The sequence below is a fragment of the Acartia tonsa genome, chromosome 5, assembly GCF_053477335.1.
Source record: "Acartia tonsa isolate MP-2025a chromosome 5, ASM5347733v1, whole genome shotgun sequence".
NCBI classification, from domain to species: Eukaryota; Metazoa; Arthropoda; class Copepoda; order Calanoida; family Acartiidae; genus Acartia; species Acartia tonsa.
The window spans coordinates 16,366,629-16,390,969 of NC_137264.1; the positions used below are offsets into that span (position 1 = coordinate 16,366,629).

At 34.9% G+C, this 24,341-nt stretch overlaps 4 protein-coding genes across 5 annotated transcripts in view; all 4 read right to left on the minus strand.

The window, feature by feature from the left end:
• Positions 1-343: 343 nt before the first annotated feature.
• On the minus strand, positions 344-10,079 carry LOC145319951 (uncharacterized). The gene is made up of 11 exons (XM_080162350.1): positions 9,855-10,079; positions 8,692-8,777; positions 8,230-8,271; positions 7,914-7,964; positions 7,453-7,608; positions 6,857-6,973; positions 6,646-6,685; positions 6,042-6,262; positions 1,450-1,587; positions 861-1,117; positions 344-443 (listed from the first exon to the last, which is right to left on the minus strand). The coding sequence occupies exons 1-11, from the start codon at positions 9,928-9,930 to the stop codon at positions 344-346; spliced, it is 1,284 nt and encodes a 427-aa protein (XP_080018476.1). The 5' UTR covers positions 9,931-10,079.
• Positions 10,080-11,369: 1,290 nt separating this feature from the next.
• Positions 11,370-12,357, minus strand: LOC145318870 (uncharacterized). Its single transcript, XM_080160535.1, has 2 exons — positions 12,199-12,357; positions 11,370-11,922 (listed from the first exon to the last, which is right to left on the minus strand). Exons 1-2 carry the CDS (start codon positions 12,283-12,285, stop codon positions 11,557-11,559), a joined length of 453 nt encoding a protein of 150 aa, XP_080016661.1. The 5' UTR covers positions 12,286-12,357; the 3' UTR covers positions 11,370-11,556.
• A 3,182-nt stretch (positions 12,358-15,539) lies between these two features.
• mRpL35 (mitochondrial ribosomal protein L35) lies at positions 15,540-21,532 on the minus strand. The gene is made up of 10 exons (XM_080160542.1): positions 21,404-21,532; positions 21,139-21,234; positions 20,880-20,985; positions 20,248-20,342; positions 19,861-19,942; positions 19,230-19,351; positions 18,202-18,292; positions 17,628-17,701; positions 17,073-17,138; positions 15,540-15,943 (listed from the first exon to the last, which is right to left on the minus strand). Exons 1-10 carry the CDS (start codon positions 21,481-21,483, stop codon positions 15,865-15,867), a joined length of 891 nt encoding a protein of 296 aa, XP_080016668.1. The 5' UTR covers positions 21,484-21,532; the 3' UTR covers positions 15,540-15,864.
• The window catches only part of lt (vacuolar protein sorting-associated protein light), a 31,599-nt gene continuing 28,679 nt past the window's right edge, over positions 21,422-24,341 (minus strand). Inside the window, exons 27-31 of one of the 2 annotated variants that reach the window (XR_013879563.1) lie at positions 23,822-23,887; positions 23,249-23,367; positions 22,713-22,819; positions 22,497-22,555; positions 21,422-22,067 (exon numbers count right to left, since the gene is read on the minus strand). Coding sequence is in view for 1 of the 2 variants with exons in the window: in XM_080160539.1 (XP_080016665.1) it covers positions 22,720-22,819; positions 23,249-23,367; positions 23,822-23,887 (285 nt within the window). In the remaining variant the exon portion in view is untranslated. Of the gene's footprint in view, positions 22,068-22,496; positions 22,556-22,575; positions 22,820-23,248; positions 23,368-23,821; positions 23,888-24,341 lie in introns of those variants that run through there. The other variant, XM_080160539.1, reaches the window with a different exon arrangement.

Below are 24,341 nucleotides of genomic sequence, written 5' to 3' on the forward strand. Positions count from 1 at the left end.
AATATTTACCAGCTACCAAAGGTAGAAGTTAAAACAAAAAGTTGCAGGGAAAACTAAATAATTTTTCATTGTCTCAATTTTTTACAGGGATAACAAATCCATTTACAATAAACAAAATAACCCATTTTAATGATTAAAATTGTATAAACCTAGACACTGCTGGTTCATACAATCCAATCAAGATATAATATAACCCCTAAAGTTTTTTTTACACCGACGAATGAGAGAACGAATTTTACAGTGCAATGTTCGATCTCTCCCTTCCCAGGGATTATATTTATAAAAAAATCCCATGATTTTTATGACAACAAACTACCTACCTAATGAAAAAAAAAATAAATCATCATAATTTCCTAACAGGTTGGATATCAAAAGATTGGTCTCCAATATTTGGCGCCAAACTCGAGGCATCGTCATCTTCTAAGCTCAATCCATTGGAAGCACTAGATTTACAGGTGTAATATTTATTTCTTTTAGAAAGAGAAAATCAAGGAATTCGATGTTGGTTACTCAAGTATCTGAAAGGATAGGACAATGACCTAAAACTTAGGTTCATTCCAATATGAGATAAACAAAATTATTCCTTCTGTAGATTAAATCATTGGTTGAAAAGTTTACACACTCTCTGTTTTGAAACAAATAATCAAAATTTAATAAATGTACCCAATGTTTTTCGAACAAATTTAATAACGTGGTTATAAAACTTTGGGTACAAGTGTATTCTACAGTCCATGGACAATGGACATATCAAATGGTATGGTAGTTAAGACATTTCCTTAATTCTGCAAAATTTAGGATTTAGACTTAAGACGAAAAATGCAAATTTTTAGGTATTTAATAATCAAATATTTTATACATCCCTGTCAATAATTGTTTTAGCCTTTTTAGCTGTTGGACTTCCTAAGTCAGAACTCTCCTTGCGTTTCTTATCACTTGAGGTTGAGGTCACGTTTTTAAGATTAATCTTCAATGGTGTAATTCTCCCAGTTTTGGAGGATTTTGTCAAATTTTTGTTGGCGGATTTTGTCATAGTTGCAATAATTTCATCGTCTGAATTATCGCAGATTTGAACTGTATTGGAGGTAGGCCGTTTTGAGTCTCTGCTTGCATCTTGTTCCTAAAGAAATAAATTGCGTATAAAGAGAATGACGCTGCAAAAACAAGCTAACAAACGGTTAAACTTGTGCTTCACCTTGAATATAATGAACATCGCTAAGATTGTTTACACTGATGTTATTGTACTGATCATTGGTAAAAGTAACAGGATCTGAGTCTGTGTGTGTGTCTTTATGTCTGTATCGAAGGATCTCGCCAAAACTTTTTCTTTTTAAAACTACAATTTGAAGTTGGGGGGGGGGGGGGGGGAGGGGGCTTTCCCCTTCCATCTCCCATAACAGGGCCCCTAGACATACAACTAGTTTATAAAAGTAAAACGAGCTAAATTTCAACCTGAATTTCGCTTCCACTGGAAGAAATAGTAGAATTTTGTAGTCCCTCATTGGGTTCTAGTAAATCATCCTCAATATCTGAATCCGAATCGTCTGAGTCTAAAGTTATACTGATGCTACTCACTGGTTTATTGTTTACCTAACACAAAAAAAAATATATGTAATAGGTTGGTATTAGGTAACTATTAGAATTCTTTTTTAAGTTAACAGATATCAGAAGTGGGTTCTTAAAAGAGGAATCGGAGAACCGGCTACAGTGAAGTATCACCCAAATTTTTTATATATATCTATCTTTAAGTTTTAAAGTTTTAAAAAATTCTTTCTCCAAATTTTGAAATAAATTAAAAATAAGAGGAAGAAGGTACCTATTTTTTCGTCTGTTTGTTTATTACTTTAGGTCAGGTTAGGTTAGAATACATAGGGTACTGTGCAGCAGGGGTTAGGCATTGAAAAAAATAACTACCCTTTTATATTTAATTTTTAGGTCCGAGGGTGCAAGCTTTTCCGCAGTGGACCTATCCGGGGAGGAGGAGAAGAAGATGTACACCCCCGGGCAAACCTGCACCAAACCACCTGTTCTGACAGCCATGTCTCCCGTCCGGGTTTCCCCCACGGGGCTGGCTTAAAGGGCTTTTAAGTCAGCCCCTGTCAGCTCTGGAGGCCTTGGAGGCCTTTCAACTCCAACCCTCCAACATCACATCCAACATCACCCCCCCTCCTCCCCTAATCCTCTCTGGCGACATCCATCCAAATCCTGGTCCCAAATACCCTTGCTCTACCTGCTCCCACAACATTACCCGCTCCTCTGGTGCCTTCCTCTGTAACTCCTGCCAACTTTGGGTTCATCCTAAATGTTCCCTCCTCTCATCCAAATCCGAATACAATTCTAACTGGTCCTGTCCACCCTGCATCTCTGCCTCCCCTACCCCCTTCTCACCTATTTCCCCCCAACAACCTACACCCCCACCTAAATCCCGTAGCCCCAAATTTCCATGTCCTATCTGTTCCTTAGGTGTTACAAAATCCACTGGCTCCTTCCAATGTAACTCCTGCCTCCAATGGGTCCACCCCAAATGTTCCCTCCTTCCATCCTCCACCCACTATTCTCCCTTCTGGATATGCCCCTCCTGTTCCCCCCAAAATTCCCCCCCTCCCTCACCCTCCACACCCAACTCCCCGTCTCCCCCACCTTCCCCAACAGCACCTCCATCACCACCACACCCTCAAACACCCCCGCCCCCTACTCCCCCCACCCCTGCCCCCCGCAAACCTCCTGGTAAACCTTTCATCCTCCAATTCAACTGTAATGGTCTCCTTACCACCCAAGATGAACTCCACAACCTTATTTCAACCCTTAATATCCCAATTACCTGCCTCCAAGAAACTAAACTCTCCTGCAAATCCAATCCTAAACCTCTCCCTGGCTATAACTTCATCAGGAAGGATCGACAAGACCGACCTGGTGGAGGAATAGCCTTCCTCATTGCCGAAGACATCCCCTTCACACACCTTAACCTTAACCACCTCTCCAATGGCCCCCTTGAGGTTGATGGCATCCAAATTTCCCGCAATGGCTCCCCTCTACAAATCATCAACCTTTACCTCCCCCCACACTCCTCATGCCCCCCACAATACACTCCTGACTTTAACCTCCTTTTAGAAAATCCAAATGACCTTATCCTAGTCGGTGACTTCAATGCTTACAACCCCGCCTGGAACTCCATCACCCTTGACCAATCTGCCATGAATCGTGGGGAGGCTCTGCTGGAAGCTCTCAATGAGAGCAGCCTCTGCCTCCTCAACGAGGATTCCCCTACCCGCCTTCCCCCCAACGGCCAACCCACATCCCCTGACCTTTCCCTATGCTCTGCCCACCTTGCCCTTGATTTCTCCTGGCACACCCTCACCACCCTCCGCTCTGATCACCTCCCCATTCTCCTCTCCCTCCCTGAAATCACCAGAACCCCCCGCCCTGTTAAAACCTTCCACAACTTCCATAAAGCAGACTGGGACACCTTTACCCTTGAAACCGAAACCCTCTTTGAAGACCTTCCTGACCCTTCCTCCTGCTCCCAAGGTGAAGCCACTTTTCGCCAAATCCTTCAAACTGCCTCCAAACACACTGTCCCTGCCGGCTTCATCAAAAACCAAAACCCCTCCCTCCCTCAGTCTGCTAAACCCCTCATCCAGCAAAGAGACTCCTTAAGAGAAACCAACCCCCATGATCCTCAAATCCAAATCCTTAATGACCAAATCTCCTCAATAGTTAACCAACATTCCAACAAAAAATGGCAAGAAACCCTTTCTAAATCCGACCATAGAACAAACCCTTCCAAATTCTGGTCCCTCCTCAAATCCCTTTCCGGCAAAAACAACTCCCCTCCCTCCAACCAACCCATTTCCTTCAACAACAACAAAGTCCACACCTCCCACCTCCACATTGCTGAATCCTTCACCAGTCAATTCACCTCTGTCTCCCGCCACACTTCAAACCCTTTCTCCAGAAAAATCATCCGCAAAATTCGCCGCCGTAACCACCTTAACAGAGACTTCCAACCTTTCACCCCTGCCCTTGTCCTTGAAGCAATTAAAAATTCCTCCAATTAGTCTGCACTTGGCCCTGACAACCTTAACATCCTTCACCTCAAACACCTTGGTCCAAATGGCATTTCCTACCTCACTAAACTTTTCAACCTCTCCATCTCCGCTGCTAACATCCCTGCCATTTGGAAACTATCCAAAATCATTGCCCTCCTCAAACCTGGTAAACCCCCTGACCTCTCCACCTCCTACCGCCCAATCTCCCTCCTCTGTCCTGCTGCAAAAGTCCTTGAACGCCTACTCCTTCCCTACCTAAAACAATCCCTTACCACCCACCCCTCACAACACGGATTAAAACCCCTCCACTCCACCACCTCCTCCCTTCTCAACCTTTCCACCACCATTGCCAATGGCTTCAATCAAAACCTCCCTCCCAGCCGCACAACTGTTGCCTCCATCGACCTTTCCAAAGCATTTGACTGCATCCCCATCCACCTCCTTCTCCAAAAAATCTCCTCCTCCAACCTTCATCCTAACATCATCAGATGGCTGTCCTGCTACTTGCGTGGCAGGATGGCTTTCTGTTCCTACCAAAACACCAATGCCTCTCCCAAAATCGTCCACACTGGTGTCCCCCAAGGCTCTGTTATCTCCCCTGTCTTCTTCAACTTCTACATAGCAGATGCCCCCCACATTCCCCCTGCCCTCACCTCCTCCTATGCCGACGACCTTAACTCCTTTCACTCCTCTCCTGACATCCCCCAGTCAGTTGAATCCATCAACTCCCACCTCTCCTCAATCGCTGACTGGGCCTCCTCCAACGGCCTCTCCATCGCCCCCAACCAATCCACTGTCACCCTCTTTACTCCCGACCGCAAACACCAATCCAACCTCCATCCTCAAGTCCAAATTAATGGCTCCACCCTTCCCCTTGAGAAAACCCCTAAAATCCTTGGAGTTACCTTTGACACCTTTTTCAATTTCAGTTCCCATGTCTCCACCATTTCCTCAAAAATTTCCTCCCGCCTTAGAATCCTCAAATGTCTGGCTGGCACCAAATGGGGCCACCAGAAGGAGACCCTCCTCACCACCTACAACACCCTCCTCCGCCCCATCACCACCTATGCCTGTCCTGTTTGGTTCCCTAACACCTCCAAAAACAACATTGACAAACTCCAAGCCCTCCAAAACCAAGCCCTCCGCATCTGTACTGGTTCCACTAAAAAATCTCCTATCAGCCACCTCCACCAAGAAACCAAAATCCTACCAGTACGGAACCACCTTTCCCTTTTATGTTCCCAGTACCTGGCCTCCTCCCTCCGTCCCTCCCATCCATCCTTCCACAATGTCACAACCCCCCCTGGCCCTAGATCCAAAAAATCCACCCTTCAATCCATGTTCCTTCCTACCCTACAACCATTTCTTTCACCCGACAACACCCTCCTTCCTACAAACTACAAATCCACAATCTCCAGACTCCACACCTCTGCTGTTACCCAAGCCATAAATTCTTACCCCCCAAATCCTGTCCTCAACCACACCCCCCCTGACATCAACCCTTCCGAGACCCAACTTCCCAGGCACTACAGAACCATCCTCTCCCAATTAAGATCCAACTATTGTCCTAAACTCCAAAGCTACCTCCATTCCATCAACGCTTCTCTTACCCCCAACTGCCCATCCTGTCCCGCCAATCCCACCCCAGAAACTGTCCAACATCTCTTTTCCTGCCCAAATAATCCCACAAATCTTACTCCTATGGACCTTTGGCAAAATCCCTCCCATGTAGCTGCCTTCCTCTCCACCCATCCAAGTTCCTCCTCCGCCCACCTCCAGAGCCCCCACCATAAGCCCCCCCCCCCCCCCCCCCCAACATCCTTCTGATGATAACCCAGACCGGAAACGGACAAAGAACAGCCAATACAACAACATATTTAATTTATTAATTTAGAAGTGAGGGGGGGGGGGGGGGGTTCAGTGCTCAACAGGCACAAAGTGTAAAGGCACCAGATTATCTTCCTTTGTCCTATCCCGGCTAAACACAAAACTTACATTATCATCATTATCCGGAATTGTAATAACTGGATTATTCAACTTCTTCATTTGCACTTTGACAGGAGTCATCGTTAAGCTCTGGTGTGTCTTCATCAGCTGATTTTTGGCGGGAGTTGGAAGTTTCGCGTGTTTACTGTTGGAGGCAGGGTTATTTACAGGTGTCATGCTTAAGCCAGAGGGAATATTTGTGCTCTTCTTTTCGTCTGTTTTTTTACTGCCTAAATGTTCATAATTTATTTGTTTATTTTGTCATGATACATTTGCTCTATCACTTTATAACTTTGTTTAATTTGATTCTTACACTTTTAAATTCACAGAATTCAGCAAGCTGACATATTAAAAAGATACTCGTGGATTTGCCCCTAGGTACCTAAGGTACCTAAAAAAAGAATTAAGTAAAAATTGGGGGGAATTTTTTTTTTGGGGGGGAGGTTTGCGGTGTTCCTACCTTCCAAGAAAATAGCCTAAACCACCACAGGACAAGTAGGTATATTCTCCTGAAGAGTAGAATCAAATTGGTTCAGTGGTTAACAAGATCTTAAGCTTCAGACGGACGGACAGAAATAATTCTACTTTGTATTATAGATGAAAATCAACTTACCAAATAAATCTTGTGATGCTTTCTTCATTTTCTCTTGCTTCTATAATAAAATCACAATTTTAAAAGATATTAAATTTTAGAAACATTGACAAATATTAGATTGTAAAGGCCAAAATTAGAGCTTGAAAAATTTTAAATTTAAATTAAGGAGGGGAAAACTTGAAAACAATTGATGGTATAAAACTGAATACCAATTTTTATTTAATCTTACCTTCGTCTCTTTGACTGGCGTAAGAATTATTTCTGGACTTGGAGACCTTGGGGTACCCCCCAAACTTCGTGAGGTGTTCATTACTTCCTTTTTCCCAGTTCCTGGTCTCCCACGGCGCTAAAAAAAGATATTGGAATTAAATATCAATCAACTCATTATTAATACAAAAAACTCTGATGCAACAAATGATGATCTAGATTTTCTGTATGCCTCACTGTTAGGATCCATGCAAAGTTGGACACCCGCCATGCTATAACCATTAACCAAGGCCAGGTAATATAATTTTAAGAGCAATAATAGATATAATTGTAATTTATTTTATCTAATGTTGAAATATTTATCTAATATCAGAACGTTCAGTTCATAAAATAAACATCTCATGATCTATCTTATTGCAATCTTCATAAGAAATTTATAACATCAATCTTAAATAGCCGTTAAAACATACATTTCTCCCCATAGAACACCTGTTTGAACCTTAATTGTTCAGGGGAATCTTCACAGAAATTATCAGGAGCATAGAAACCCTCGTTTCCATTAGTCATTTATTATTTTAGATCAGCTGCTACCTTGTAAAAAAATTGATTTTAACTTACTTTAGTTTCTGACTTGGAGCCCCCTCCTCCCCCCCGTTTCCCCCTCGGGGTGCTTCTAGCCGGCAGTACGTCAGGCAGCTTGTCCATCTTTTCAGGTTTCCACGCCACTGCTTCCTCCTTTTTGCTAGTGCATCGTTTACAAAACCAGTCCTCGTCCTTAAGGTATAAGAATAGGCATACAAACATAAAACATGCATTATTTTACTGATAAATAATTTACATGTAATTAAATGGAGAAAAAAACAAAAGGATTTACTTCCCTTCCAATTAAAAAGGTTACCGTTACAGAGATATGACAATTGACAATTAAATAACTTTCTCAAACTTTAGCTAAATAATTCGGGTGCCTAAGCAATTGATTTTCGACGAAATTAGTACCTAATACAGTTCTTAGATTACTCTAATTTTTAAAATGATTGAAGAAAAATCAATTTTCATGTTACAATGATAAAAATGTTAACCTGTTTGGGTTTGTTTTCTGCAGTAACACCCACACAACTCCAATGAAACCACTAAAAATATTTTATCTTTTATTTTTTAAATATTGTTATTCTTGAAGGTAACAAAATTATATTTATTTAAGAAATAAAGTATGCTTTCTCTAACAAATCAGTGCATTAAAACATTTTGCAAAGTAGATTTTTCGAGCACTCTTGTGATTTATTAACAATATCTATCTAAAATAATTGAAATTTGACTCGTTTTTATATTGTTTTAGCTTGGTAGTTATTGCTGCGCTACTCATGGAGCAAATTATACTCGGTACCAATAACTTACTTTGTCACACCCATCACAGCCGATCATACGATTCTTGTTATCCTAAAATATATATTTATTATTTATACCTATGAAAAATAAGTATGTAAAATAGTGTAGGGATTTATCATGGGTGTCACATCATAGACAATTGACAAAATAAAGTGAAATAACTAAAGTGACTGTGAAAGGGGGTGTTATGTATAAAAAAAAAAATAGAATAGGTAGGTATTAACTTTTTACAAGTTTTTCCGCCTCTAGAGGTTTCAATCGTTGACTATAAGACAAGCTTCTTCCTTGGATCTATAAAAAGTTTCTCTGTAAAGAATACCTAAGGAATATATTTTTTTTACAAATAAAAGATGGATAGTCATCTAACCTCTTTTACTTATAAACTAAATATAGAGCGATTGATTTATAAAAGTAAAATAATCCTATTCTAACGTTAATCTAGGTCCATAAAAGAATGTACATTGTACGTACCTTGTTATTGGGATCATTTTTATCCTGGCAGACAGGACAAACTTCTATATCGTCCGAATCTGAACCACTCGACGAATCCTTGGGCACTACAAATAAAACATAAATCCATTATTAAGATGAGGTTCGCAAATTATTATTACTAGCAGTGTTTCGGAGCCGAAGCCGGAAGCAGCAACATTTTTGGTGGAGCCGGAGCCGTATTTTGCGTTAAAAACGGCTTCGGCTCCAGATTAGCTAAAAATGATTTTTTAAAGTAATATTATTATTTGGCAACGGTCTATTTCCATAGGTATAATAAACTGAAAAACTATTGTTACTTAACAAATAGCCACACATCCTTCTACTTTTATATAGCTTTAATCAAATAAAAGCAAAATATTTTATATTATTTATTTTATTTTATCAAATTCAATAATGAACAAAATTTTATATATTAATTTTAAGGTAGGAGCCGGAGCCGTATTTCCAGATACGGCTCCGCGGAGCCGGAGCCGCATCAAAATAATACGGCTCTGACACCCTGATTACTAGGATTGGTACGTACAAACTTTCGAGGAAAAAGTGAAGAACAGCTAATTCTGACTATTTATCAGGCCGATATAAGCTCCAGAATTCAGAGAACTCAATATAATTAAATTGCACTGCTCTCTAGATGTAGGTAGCTAGGTTTTAAACTTGGTGACCAAAGCTATTTAATTCTGACAACTTAAAAACAAATAATTTGATGTATTGTAATACAATTGGTTAAAGTGGACGCTCAGAACTTTAATGATATCTTAATATAGAGGAGCTTTATTAAATAAATTTCCAGAATTCACAATAATGATCGACTAGTTTAACTTATGCATTAATGAGATAGTATATATATTAGTTAATTCTTGAAGACGTACCTAACTGATGATTAAATCCTATTAAATTATAAAAATCTTTAGTTTTAAAAACTTAAATGTAATAATCATCGTTCTCTAGGGGGCTTAGTGTCGTTTCGGGTTCTAGGCCTCTTAAGACATACTCAGCATTTTATAATTACGATGTAAAGCGTCCATTCGCCCAAGAGACAACCTACCCTTTGATTGAACAACCCTTGTCTGGAATGTATTACGATAATGCTACGGGTTTATCATAAAATAAATTAATGTTAATATAAAAATGAGAATATATACCAGGATTCCATTTTCGGTTTGTAGTTCTTCTTTTAGCGTCCGTTGGCGTTGAAAGATCTTTTTTTTTCGGCCCCATTTTTAAATTTTATTTATTCATTAATCATTATAATATCACATACAAAAAACTGCAAGAAATTGTTAAAATGTAAAAGTTATAAGTTTTTGTTTACAAATCTTAATAGTTGAGTTAGTTGTTGTTTTTGCTAGAATGCCGCGCATCACTATGAAGGCGGATAAGGAAATCGCTTTTCATATTATTTCTATAGCAAAAATTAAAAGTATCTCATTACGAAAATTAAAGGGATTTTTATTAGAATAATATCTAAACAATCTGGTAAAAAATAAGTTTTTAGATAAAAAAAATTTATTTTCAAAAAATATTTATCAAGTTGAAGATAATGTCTAATTAGTAGTAAGCTTCCTTGAAAAGCTGCTTCTATCGGTCTCGTTCTTTTTTAGCCAAGGGGGCATTATAGGTGTGTTCGCTCTACACATAAGCTTGGGCTAAAGAGGGTTTAATAACCCCAAAATATATTATTTTTTTTCACCCCAAGGTTAAACCCCTCGGCAAAACCCTGTGCATACCACAAATTTTAAATATAATTATAATTAAAAATGTTTATTACAGTCAATCAGTATAACCTCTAGAACGGCTGTACTGATTGATACTCTCCCAATCCCATAAGAATATTTTTAAAAAGCTAAGCTTATCTAAAATTAGGGTCGGTCCGTATGTAACGGTTAGCTCCATTCGTTTATTTAGGCATGTTATAATTGTCCTATCGATTTTGAACTTTGCATGGTGATTTGCAACTCTGTAATCATTACCAGAATGTCCGTTCGTCCATTTTAAACATGTTGATTTTTTTACTTTTTTAACAACAAATTTTTATGTGATCTAATAATCCGATTGGTCTGATTTTTGGTATTCTGATTCCTGGGACAACAAAGTACAATATTATAAGCGAAGCAACTCTATAATCAAGTCCTAAAAATGTAAGTATGTCCATAAACATTATTCTGTATCAAGCAGTTTTTCAAAAATTTTATTTGCAATTTTGCTTCGACAATTATATTCTGATTATTCAGTTCTGACACTGTGACTATACAAGTGATAGTGTCCGTTTGTCCTACCGTTTCAGTGCTTCGCTTTTATGGATGTTGTCATCCTTGTTGGAATACTGATTCCCAAGGACAACAATGAACAATGTTATAAGCGTATGATCTCTATAATCAAGTCCTAAAAATGTAAGTATGTTCTTCAATATTATCCTGATTGTACGCAGTTTTTCAACAAATTTACTTACAATTTGTTTCGAATATTTTACATTTATATTTTGATTATACAGTTTCTGGCTCTCTTAATGTTCGTTTGTCCTATCGTTTCATAGCTTCTCTTTTATGAATGTTGTCATACTTGTTTTATCCTTAAGCAATATGGAGTTATTTTAATGTCTTAAAACTTACTTCTTATATTTGTTGAGCATGAATATTGACAAACTAAATAAACAGAAATAAATTATATGAACATATATTTGCTTCAGATTTACATTAATTTATTCATAAATATACATAATTTGTTACCTTTTAATAATATACAATTTTTATAACTTAAAAGTCGTCACCGGACATTTTAGAAAGTTTTTTTTAGCGTTTCGTATATTTTCTACATTATTTACATTTGTTGGTAAATTTCCACCATTTAATTTATCAGACCAGCAGTAATATCATTGAGCAGCAGCATATTCTGTACCATGCCATACAAAATACTCAGGATACCTCCAATGAATGTCACATAGCTGCCAGCACCGTCCTTGGCCTTCTCTATAAACAGCTGGACAACAGCACTGAAACCCTCCTTCATGCTGGCATGATCCTCGCTTACAACCTCGACGAACGCGTTCAGATTTCTGACGGGGCTGGTGACGCCCTTGATGGCACTGTGGATGAAGAGGTTGCTCATTTTCTCGGCAGTGTTGACGAGAATGCCAACGAAGCTATCGTTGTCGTAGCCGAAGTTAAGGTAGTCGATTTGCACTTCAGGGTCAAATTCTTGTAAAGCTTGTATCTAAAATAAAACAGAATTGTGGTTTTAGGCTATTATTCACTTTCCTATCCCATCTAATGGCTGTATTTTGGAGCCAAAATTTGACGATTTTGTAGATTCAGGGATCTTCAGGGATAAGAAAATAGATGTACTTCCACAAAATTACCCCTTCTGTAATCAATAAAAGTACCCAAATATATAAACATTGGGCAACAGTGTGATCGATTTTTGTTAAATTTGTATATTGGAAATGAAATTCTCAAAATTTAATATAGCATTATAATGAAATGAACTTACCAAAGTGTTATTTCCAGTGAAGGTGGCATATGAAGTACCACAGGCAAACGCCAGAATAAGGGTGATAATCAGAGTTTTGTTATGCATCTTGGATTTGTCTTGCTCTTGCGTATCGTCAGATCTTCTCTGCTCGGTGGTTAAAGCTTAAGTGACCTAGCATGTTTGCGACCCCTTACAAAATTACTTTTGATGGCGCGGACAATAAAGGTCAAGAAAAGGGGGCGTTAAAATCTCTAATTAAGGAAAACAAACGGTCAACCTGAATATGGGGGGGGAGGAGGGTATGGGGAAGAGGGGATGGTGTGGATTATAAGAAAATCAGGTGGGTATTTATCATCAAAAGGAATTTTTTCTGAAGAAAGTGGGCGGAGTTAGGAGACTCATATCATATACAATGCCTGTGTTCGCCGTAAACTGGTAGGACACTTTTAATGATATAAACAAATGAATTCTAAACTTCAGTGTTTATTTTGAAGAGTTGTCCTATTGATTTTACCCTTATCACAAATAATCCTGAAACAATTAGGTAAACAAAAAAATCCCAGGACTATAAGTTGAAAGTAAAGAATCTAACAGAACTAAAAATGTGTTTATTTGAAGTGCATTTTATTCAAACATTTTTACAACTTTAAAGTTTTTTTTATTCCAAAAGTAGGAAGCCACGCGGACGTAGGCAAATTTAAGGTCTGCTAATTCTCTGTATAAGCTACACAGCTTGCTCAAATCCGCGCAATTAGTTGTGGCTACAGCTTTTAATATGATGCTTAGATGAATGCAGTTGCAAAATTTAACTTTTAAAAAGCCGCGCGGCTGAAAGTGAGGCTTATTGGGTGGCTCAATAAGTCGCTTGGATGACAGTTGGCCCAATTAACATTTGATGGTTTATTTCGTAGCCAAATTAGCCAAGCGGTTGAATTGTAAGGCTTATGAAAGCCGAGTGGCTGGGGCTGCTGAACCCTTTTTCATTATAATCTCATAATAATGTTTAATAAATTGAGCTTCGCTAGTATGTAGAGTAAATACATATATAAGAAAACGGGAACCGGCGAATACAACAGAAAAGTACATGATTAATACATGGTGGGCATAAAAAGGTGATATATGTAGGTTTGATGGTTTTATGTAGGGAGGGGGGGGGGGGGGGAGGGGTAGAACTATGCCCTTTGATAAGAAATACAATAGAGATAAAATAGATTATCATTCTTCTAAACTATTAGAAAATACACCTATAATATAAAGTACGTAGTAAGCTTTTTATCTGTAGCTTTAGATTTCGGTAACCTCTGCAGTGATTGAGTTTTCCATTTCATGTAAGCTTTACACACTGGTGCCCGGGATGATTTTCGGTTCTTTACTTTTAGATTAAAATCTTAGGCATTTTATGTATCTTTATTACAAAGTAGAATAATGTCTGTCCGTCCGTCCCTTAAGATCTCGGTAACCTCTAAACCAATCGGATTATACTCTTCAGGGAATATACCTACTGGTCCTGCTGTTGTTTAAGCCAATTTTTTGGGGTAGGCTGTAGCAGTACCTATTTTTTTTAGGTAGTTAATTTCAAATGTAGTGTTTGCAGCACCAGCGGTACTTAATTTTTTTTAAAATTACCTTTAGGGGCAAAGTCCCTAGAGGCTAGGGGCGAAGCCGCTAGTAACCTCATATTTCATCAAAACCTGCTATTTTAAGCAATAGGAATTTTAACTTCGCCCCGAGCCTCTATGATCTAATCAATTTTCTTAAATTTAATTTCGTTTGCAAAAATAGAAAGGTGTTTTTTTCTTGGCGATGTGTTTTATAGGGTTAGTGATCTTTCCCCACAACCTAATATAGCCTGAAACCATCCCTGCAGAAATACTTAACATTCTTGAAATTTGTGGTATGATTGATTCTTCAGTTTCTGAGATGTAAGTGGGAACACACACACGGACACATCTAACTACTTTACTTGTTGCTTCGTTCCTGGTTTCTAGAATTTCCGAAATTTTTGACTTATGACAAAAAATCTTACTTTTAAATCATAGGATATACTTTTATACTTAAAAATTTCATAATCACTAATTTAATTTAAAACCAAGTTGATTACTCTATAATTTAAAGTTATTCTCTAATATTGATATACTAGAGTTGGCTCGATATAATTATCTCCCTATTGGCTAGTTTTCTATATGCATATCTATTTCTCAATAAATCTATTTTCCTCACCCGGCATTACTATCTAAAAGAAAGTAAATATTTAATAATCTAAATGATTTTAAAAAGATTTTTTAAATTATATTTTTTCTTTACATTACCATCACCAAAGGGTTAATGATGATGATTACAATTTTAGTTTAATATTTGAACACACAAAGTTTCGCCACAATCGAATTCTTTTAAAACAGAGTTTTCTTAAATTTATTATATTATAAATTTAAATTTTCTTTTTTATGATTAGAAATTAAATACATTGATATAAGGTAAATAGCAACATGAAATTAAAAAAAGGAATTTATTTTTAATAAAGTAAAATAATGGGTCTTATCGTTCTGGGCAATGAGAGTTTATTATGGATTATTTGAGCACTATGAGTTTTAAACAAATATTCCTTGGAAAGCTTGAGCTCGTTTATAGACATTTATTTCCTATATAGATCTGACATGGATCTTGAAGCAATAAAGCAGGCTGTTTTGTACATGTTAAAAATTGGAAGATTTCATTAAATAAAAGTAATCGCAAATATACTTAGTAAATAAAAATATTCATCCCCCCCCCCCCATCCCAATACTCTGAAAACTGAAGACAGAATTAGAGAGAAAGGGGGAGGAGAGCAACATATACTAGTTGACCGTAAATGCCAATAGCTCTCAACCGTACCTCAAGCAACCTGTATTAAACCCAGATATACATATAAAATAATATATTGGATACTTTAAAAGCGAAGCTTTTTATTATAATTGTATGAACGTCAATTTTCGAGATGGTTCGAGTCCCCATGCATTTTTAAAATTTAATTAAGCCTTTTATGGTTTATTCAAATTTCGATAAGTTCAATGTCTTATCTGCGCTGCTTTTCTACAAAGGGCAAATTTTGTTTAATCTTTAGACTTTTTAGACGTCGATCATTTGGTTTTGAGTGCTAAAATTTGTCAAATATCTCACTACTTTATTTTAAGTCAATAATCTAGTTTTAAAATCGGTTTCTCCGATAGAAGAATGGGATAGACCAATGTTTTATTCTTAACCGTATCAAGTTATAATGAATTTTTAAAAAATGCTAGGAAAAAGAAAGAAATAGTAGGAACTGAAAGAACGGTCAAACACTCCATAAATGTAGAAATATTCGCTTAACTACAAAATATACATTTTTAAATTATCAAATATTTTATTGAAATTTAAACAATCTTAACTTTAATATTTAGATTTAAAAAAAAGTAATTTTTAAAAAATCTCAAAAATTAAATAATATTTAGCAAGGCTCGGTAGCCGCACAAAAGCCTTAAAATTTTACCTTCTTAAGTGCAAAAAATAAAATTCTGAAAAGATGGATTGTCTGTTTAGAAAGAGGTTTAGACATCCAGATTAATTTTAAAGTTTTGATATGAAGATTTCACTGAGGTTTACACGCGGTTGATGCGCGACTGTCGAGCCCTGATATTTAGCGACAGAAACTAGCTCCGATTTTCTTTTTTAGCCCAGTTGAGTTCCATGTACAGGAAGTTTGAGAGGACTACATTGAGATATTGTTCCTGCAAAGGGTTCACATTTCCTAAATATAAATTATTTAGTTAGATATATTGAGATATACAGTATGACCCTCGAAAAAGTATTTTTAGGGTGTAGTACAGCCCTTATTTCTTAATATATCATTAAAAGTAGCATATGTCTGTGTTCTCTGTACATTTCCACACAAGCATATATAAAAATTTTAATTTTACCTCCATTAACACCGGAGATTTTTAGAGCTAAAGTTTTGAAAAAGTGACTGAGCAAAAAGTAACTTTTAATATGAAACGACTTTTTTACCAAAATTAAGGTAGAAATCCTTTTATTTTTGTTACTAGCAGAAACTTTATACAAAAATGAAATAAAAAATTTAGGTTTTAAGTTAGAGAGCATTTTTTATACATTTTTTTTTAGTCTTTTTAGCTAAATGATATTTTGAAAAACATACTTATTAGGCAAAATTGTTTTAGATTGAAAAACCAAATAAATCTTTATGCATTTAACAGGAAACTTGTTTTTGTTTCATAATCCTAACTTTAATAACAAAAAAGTTATAAAGAAAATAAAATTACAATATAATGATTTTTTAGTCTAAAAAGCTTAATTAAACCCCTTGATTGAGATGTCAGAAAAGGGGGCGGAGCAACTGTCATAATTAGTCATAATTAATCCTTTTCATAAATAAGGGTAAGTAAATAGCTTGAAATTTGCAAATAATCAATTCATTTAGTAGCATTTTTTGTCATTTAAAATTGATATTTTTCAGTGGAATAAAAAAGAAATAATTAGTTAACTTGTTTTTCTTTGTATATCATTCTTCAGTTACCAGAAAGACATAATATAACCATCCAAAAATTCTAAGAAACCAAAAAAAAATTATTTCTCAGTCACTTTTTTCAAAACTTTAGCTCTAAAAATCTCTGGTATAAATGGAGGTAAAATTAAAATTTTTATATATGCTTGTGTGGAAATGTACAGAGAACACGGACATATGCTACTTTTAATGATACATTAAGAAATAAGGGCTGTACACCCTAAAAAATACTTTTTCGAGGGTCATACTGTATAAGAATAGGGTTCTTGATCTTTAAAATTCACAAATGGTAAAAAATGCATTGAATGAAATAACAGACAAACATCTTAACACTAATATAAAAATCAATCATTCTTACCTAACAAATCTTCTGAAACCTAACTGTCTCCTGGCAACTTGCTTACTTGGTCCTCTTTCCTCTAGTCTAAATAAAGAAATATTATAAAAATATATTAATAACAGATATGACATACTAACATTAACAAATATAACAGGGAATGACAGTTTGCTTTAAATATTGAAAAATCGGTAGACTATATAGGTATATAATATTGCAGTTTTTAATAGATATTATTAAACACACAGACAAACAACTTGTTATTTTACTGTATTACGTGCATTCTTTAAATATTGATTCCTTAAACTATGAAGTAAATAAAAGAGTAATTTTTAAAATAGATGATCAGGATAGAAAAGTTTTATTCCGTTTTTAAACCTGTATCATAAGTTAAGTAATGATCGAATTTTCAATGTCCTTAGACAAATAATATTCAAAGAGCCTTGTCAGAAGTTCTTTACTGAGATTGTACATACTCTAGTGGCTAGGGTCACGCGCCTGACAAAGCTGTAGAAGAGAACTATTTTTAACGTCTTTTGATATGAATAAGTTATTGGTTAATGCAGAGCTACTCACTGATAGCTAGGAGCTGGTATATCATATGGTATGGAGAGGTCAGGGGTATAAATTTGATCTCCATCAGCAACATTCTAAAATAAGGACAATTAAAATATATAATTACGCAACAACTGAAGTACCTATTACAATAAAAAATCTATTTTGATTATATGATGTGTTGAAACATATTACTAACAAGAAATACCTAAATCTATTTCTTAATCTTAAATTTATCAATCAATTAAACATTTTTGGCATCTCGGGGCTAACAAAGCTGGTTTTAATATTATAATTGTACATTTTTATATCCACGAAAAGTTATTAGTAATATGATGCGATAGATAACTATTATTAGTTTATTCAACTATCGCAAATCGATCAAAAATATAAAATTTAAAAATTATGTGGTTATTCATTAAACTATAATATAAAGTATAGGTTCGTCTTGTCAATAATACATTGACATAGGTTCGTCTTACAACCCACCAAACTTCCCCCTACCTCAAGTGTCTCTGGGGGGCTTTTAGATGCGTTGCGTAGTCGTTAGAACTAGTTCATTCAATAATCGGAAATCAATAAATAAGTGTTTTACCTTATGATAGTGTGGAGGTTCATACCAATATCTGTAATCTCTGTCCTTGCGCTGTGGGTTCCTCTTGTAATGGGCCACAAACCAGTTCCAGCTAAAAAAAAAACAAGGATGACAACATCCATACAAATCAATTCAGACATGCAAACAAATAATAGCTGTAGCCAACAACTGAATCAATTCGAGGAAAAATTATTGTAAAGGTTGCGTGATTCTGAGCAATTTTTGGGGGCTACGCCATGTAGTAATGACGACCTTTTTATCTCCCTTCTAAATATTATTTTAGTTTATTTCGCTTTTTAGCTATAATTAATTCCTGGTAACAACAAATGTAGTACTCCAAAAAAAATTCAGTATAAATCTATCACAAAATTACCATTATACATGATGCTTATATAATAAGGCCATTCTATGCTTACAAAATTGTTAAACAAGGATGACAACATCCACACAAGCGAAGCTCTGAAATGCAAGGATAAAGGAACATTAACACTTGTAGAGTGTCAGAACTGAATAAGCAAAATATTATTGCATAATTCTAAACAAAATTTTTAGTATATCTTTTTTACAAAACTCATTAAATACATAATACTGTTTAAGGACATGTTTACATTTTTAGGACTTGATTAAAGATACTTCGCTAATAACATTGTACCTTGTTGTAATAGAAATAAGTATTTCAAAAATCAGATAAATAGGATCATGCAAAGTTTGAAATCGATAGGAAAATTCTACCCTGTTTTAATTAATGAAAAGGGCTAACTGTTACGGACGAACAGACCGACCCTATTCAAAGAAAAGCCTAAAAATTTAAAACACCATTTAATTAGAAATATAACTTAGGACTTTCTCCTGCGCTCTCTAATTTGTACCCTACATTATGACTGTGACTGGGATCATAATGCCATGTTTTAAATCGATAGAACAATTCTAAAATGCCCAAATAAAGAGCTATCTGTTACAGACGGACATAACCGAAATTTAGAAAGCTCAGGACAGCAAAAACTAAAAAAAACAAACAAAGTACTTACTCATAAATCTTGTTTCCATATTTCTTAACTAGTTCCGAATTTTTCCGCTTGATGGCGTGATACTGTTGCCAGCTAAGTTCGTTGTACACCTTGTACGGATCATCAGGGATGTGACGGGCCTCCTATAATAGTTATTTATTGTTGTACCTGTAGCCTTGCCGGGAGGGACTTTCAACTGCACTGGTATGGTACCCAAAGTTTTAAAATCACGTTATATTATTGGTTGGCCCAAAAACTTTGGGTAGGACTTTCAGCAAAAAAATGCTTTCAAATACAATTAATAATAGCCAAGATACGCATTTCAGAGGGACAAATACACATAAATCTCATTACTTTTAAAGAAAAACATCCTTCAAAAAATTATTTTGGATGAATTAAAGAAAAAACTACATTTCTTTTTAAATTAAGCTTTAAATATTCTTCAACTCAATTTATCGTACCTTGAAATTAAACTTTTTCTTTTACAATACTATTCCTTAAGATGTAAAAAAAGTAGTATTTTTTTTATGTCTATTTATAAATACGTTGCTTCTAACTGTCTAATCTATCTATAATGCAACCAAATGAAAGTAATTTTCTTACAACTTTCTATTTATCCATTATCAGCATACTCTGTTTATCAATCTATTACCTTTAAATCAGAGAGAACAGCCCTGTCAAATCTTCTATTATGATAAGGAACACAAAAAAGATGTTTCTCGCTCATTCTCAGTCTATACTCAAAATCATGCATTTTATAAATTTAGGAATATGCATACCAAAATTATCATTAAACGGAAGCAGCAGTAATTCAAAAAACTCTTCAACCATTCAGACTCTAACCTCGAATTAGATACTAATTTTAGATCAAATACTATCATAAGTAGCACAATAATAGCAATAATGTTTTTAGAACTTATGCAACTTTAGAAAGACCATTGTTCTTAGGGCAATACAGATGACAATAAAAGAAATTAATTGGTGAAAAAGGTGAAATCAGGCCTTTAAAAATCCAGTAAAAATTAATGCATTTAAGTTCCTGTGTGTATCTTTCTTCCAATGTTTCTTATCCCTTCCAGACCTGGGTCGAATCCAAGCTCCCCAATCCAGTCGTTTAAATCTCAATTCAACAGCCTAGATACATAGGTAGTTACAATTTCAAATTATAGGTAATACAATTATGGATTCTTTCAATTCTTTTTCATGGTTAGTTTTTTTTCAATTATGGCGTCCAAAGGCATCATAATGGGCACAGGGGTAGGATATTTCATATTATTATCAAAAAAGGTGAAAATCAAATAGGTAAGAGGAAAGCCAAAGTTAAATTGTAAAACGGGTACATAAAAATCAAGTTAGAAATGAATAAAGATGATAACATTACATAAGTAGAAAAAAACCCAAAATAATTATGGATGGACATTTGGACAGTGATAAATCAAAAATAAATTGAAAGGAAATTTAAAATCACAAAACCTTTCACATATGTTGTAATATTTATATTTTTGTAGCATTTACTGAATGTTTATTGGTATAGGGAATCATCACAAAAAAATAAGCTGTCAATTTTGAATAGCAGCAGAAAAAAATAAAGTTTCCCCCTAAACGTAGGTGACTGAAGGACTGACAAACATTTTGAATCATAGATTAGCTTCGCTCTTAAAAAAAACTAACCTTTAATGATTTTCTTTTGCCGTCTTTGGGATCATATAAAACAACGCCATAACCATCAGCAGCAGTTTCACCACGGCCATTCTTATCCATGGCTTCAAAGTAAGTTCTAAATAAATATTCCAAATCATTATATGCAAAAACAAGAGCAAATGGTGTTTAGTCAAATTTTTAGGGCCAACAATTGAGAGATCGTGTTTTTTTAAAAAAAAAGGTAATTTACTGTTACAATCTATTTTAAAATAATATGTAGATGGCTTACCTTTTATTTATAACAGCTAAGGATGAAGGAGCAAGTAGACTGGAGGATTTATTTGATAACCAAGTTCCATTCTTAGAAGTTAAATTACAAAGGTTTCTAAATAAAATATAAAATTGTAATAAATCTAAGTGTGAGAGATAAAATTAAATCAACAGTTTCAAAGTTTTAATGAGAAAACACATTGTAACGTTTTCCCTCTTAACGACCGGATATGTCTTAACTATCGAGTAGATACAATATTTAAAGGAAAAAAATCATAACGCACCTGGTCTGGCTAACTAGAGATTGACTTGTTTTGGGCTGCAATGCGAGCTGACTCAAACTTTTCACCACTTGACTCAACATTTTTATTTCATGGATTTTCTGAAATATATTATTTGGAAATGATTTTGATGCATTTAAATAAAATGCTTAATAACAAAACTGTTAATAAACAAAGATTTGTTGTATATATACATAGAAAAAAAACCTTTCTTGGTTTAATTACCAGAAAGGGTAGGGATAATAGACTGTAAATCACACTGGTTCCCAAAGTTTTTCAACCACATAATATCATTCGTTTGCTTAAAAACTTTGGAAACTATCATACCATTTTGATTGGCTAGTTCCAAACCTTTTAACTTCCTAATAATTTTCATCTACTGAACAGAGAGGTAATTTTGTTTATCATCATTGGGGATATTATTAAAGATCAATTATCCCTTAAGATCCCTGATGATAATATACTCAAATCTTTGCCTAAACTAAGTTCTACCAATTATTTATTTTGGAAATATTTCTAATTATTTAAAATCAAAATAGCTACCTAACTAAATACAGTTTTATAAATCAATTAATATAAAGATGAATTTAAAATGTTATATATACATATAATATCACAGATAATCAGATTAAAATCACATTTCTAGTAGCGCAGCTAAACCCATGTACTACGTGTTTGTAAGTCTATAGCTTGGTATGTACTGCACATAACTTGTACACATTTTTAAAATCAAGAGGAAATCTGATGCTTACACACAAGGTACCCACCCTGTTTAGCACTGATTCCCCTTTTTAAATGAATTGAAAATAAGGAAAGTGAAGTTGTTTTTGGTTTGCATATTTAGGTTAGGTTAGGTTAGGTTATATTGGGTACTGGTTAGACCCGCTACCCACAGGGTTTTGGTAAAGTTTTTCATTTCAAAAAGGGGTGGGGACAATGGGAGGTTATACGTGCACAACAGGCACTTTGAGACAGCACCGGATATCGGTGTGCACGCCTTTTAAGCAACATTTTTTGTTCAATTTCTCTTTACATTTACAAAAGGCTTGGCTACTAATGGAATAAATCAAACTTGAAGATTACTTTAATCAAATACTTAAAGATTATAGATGAAGAATAAAAAAATAGTTGATAATATATGAAATCGACAAAAACCTAATCAAAGGGCTGGGATTTTGTAACTTTTTTAAATAAAAAATTAGATAAACTTGGTTTTATTTAATAACAAGGAGTAGAGGGAATAGAGTGGGGAAATTAAAAAGTAAATTGGTAAAAGACATCCAGCAACCCATTTAAATAGCTACAACCCTGCCTTTGGCCTAATCCTTGTTGTAATAAGTGTATGTGGAGTGTTTCTCAGTAGCGCAGCATTGTGTGCAAATATTATCCTCGGGTAGGCACTCTGTGTGATAGGCATGTCTAAAATAATAATTTTGATAAGCGAAGCCACTCTACATTTAGGATAGGTTTATTTACGGATAGCTCTTGCAGATAATTTATGCATGTTAGAATTGTCCTACTGATTTCAAAATTGGTTTGAAGAATCATATAATAGACAAATTAAAAAGATTAGCAGCTGTACAACTAATATTTACCAGAATGTCAGTGACTCAGTATGTCCATTTTATACAACGATTTATTCCTTTTTTTGATTACATTTTATAATACGATATAATTATTCTATTATTTTTTTTGGAATAATGATTCCTGGAACGATTAGGCAAAATTTAATTAAAAGCGAGTTTATCTCTATAATCAAGTCAAGAATGAAATTAAAGGGTAAGTATACTCGATAGAATGGAAGACGATTTATTTCTATCAAATATTAAACATAAGAAAGGTACCAACCTGCAATTAAAAACTACAATATTCTGCATCCTTGTAGGATCTCTTGCCAGCAGGCCGCTTGTACAAACAGGACAGACCATTTCTCCGGACACCATTACTCCTTTACTCATACTAGACACCTAGAATCATAGAACGTAGTGCAATTTGAAAAAAAATAAAAGGTGAATAAATTTTCTCCCACAATTAATGTGCTTGAAAATTTCAGGGTTATAACGGTTTTAAATATGAGGCTTACTCGCAGCTGGCGTGCGGCTGCAGAGCCCTGGAAAATTTACTTTAATTTTATTGTGGAAGAAAGGGAATAGTAGCTTTCACAACATTGCGTAAAGTTTTGAGTAATATTCCAGTCAAATTATACTATGCACTTCGTCAACATTAAGAACAGTTAGACTTAATAAGCGCCTTTGACTGGAATCTTACACACAACTTTACGCAATATTGTGAAAGCTACTATTATACCTACAGTGTTAAAATTTTAAAAAAGTCACAATGTGACACATAGACAAACTTTTTTAAATTGATGGATTGGAAGAAGTGAAAACTAAATGCCTTTTTTAATAAAAAGACTCCTACCTGTCTTTTAAGCAACGAATAACAATCTGCAACCAGAATCTTTTTAAACCCTTCCTCCAAACAAATCTGAACAGATTTAAAAATTAAATATAGGATTGTAGTAATATTCTTGGGATTAAATAATTTAAAATTAAAAAAAAACTAGGGATCTAAAAAGATGAGACACTGGGCGATATATTGAAATGCATCCAAAATAATGATAAAAAAATATAACCCTTTTGTTGATTAAATTACTATTGAAAAGTTTGGACATTACTAGTATGGATCTTATTTCAGTTAAAGTACCTAATGTTTTTGAAACAACGAATAAGATAAGGTTATTATAAAACTTTGGGTGCCAGTTTAATTTACAATTGAATGCCTTCCCTGCCAAAAACCTCTTCTTAAGTTAATAATTTATGTAAGGCCCTTATTTGTTTACAAAGATATGATTACTTGACAAGTTTACATTGAAGGAAGAATCAGTTCAATACTATACATAATTTTCCATAATTAAATATTTTCTTCCCATTGCTACGCA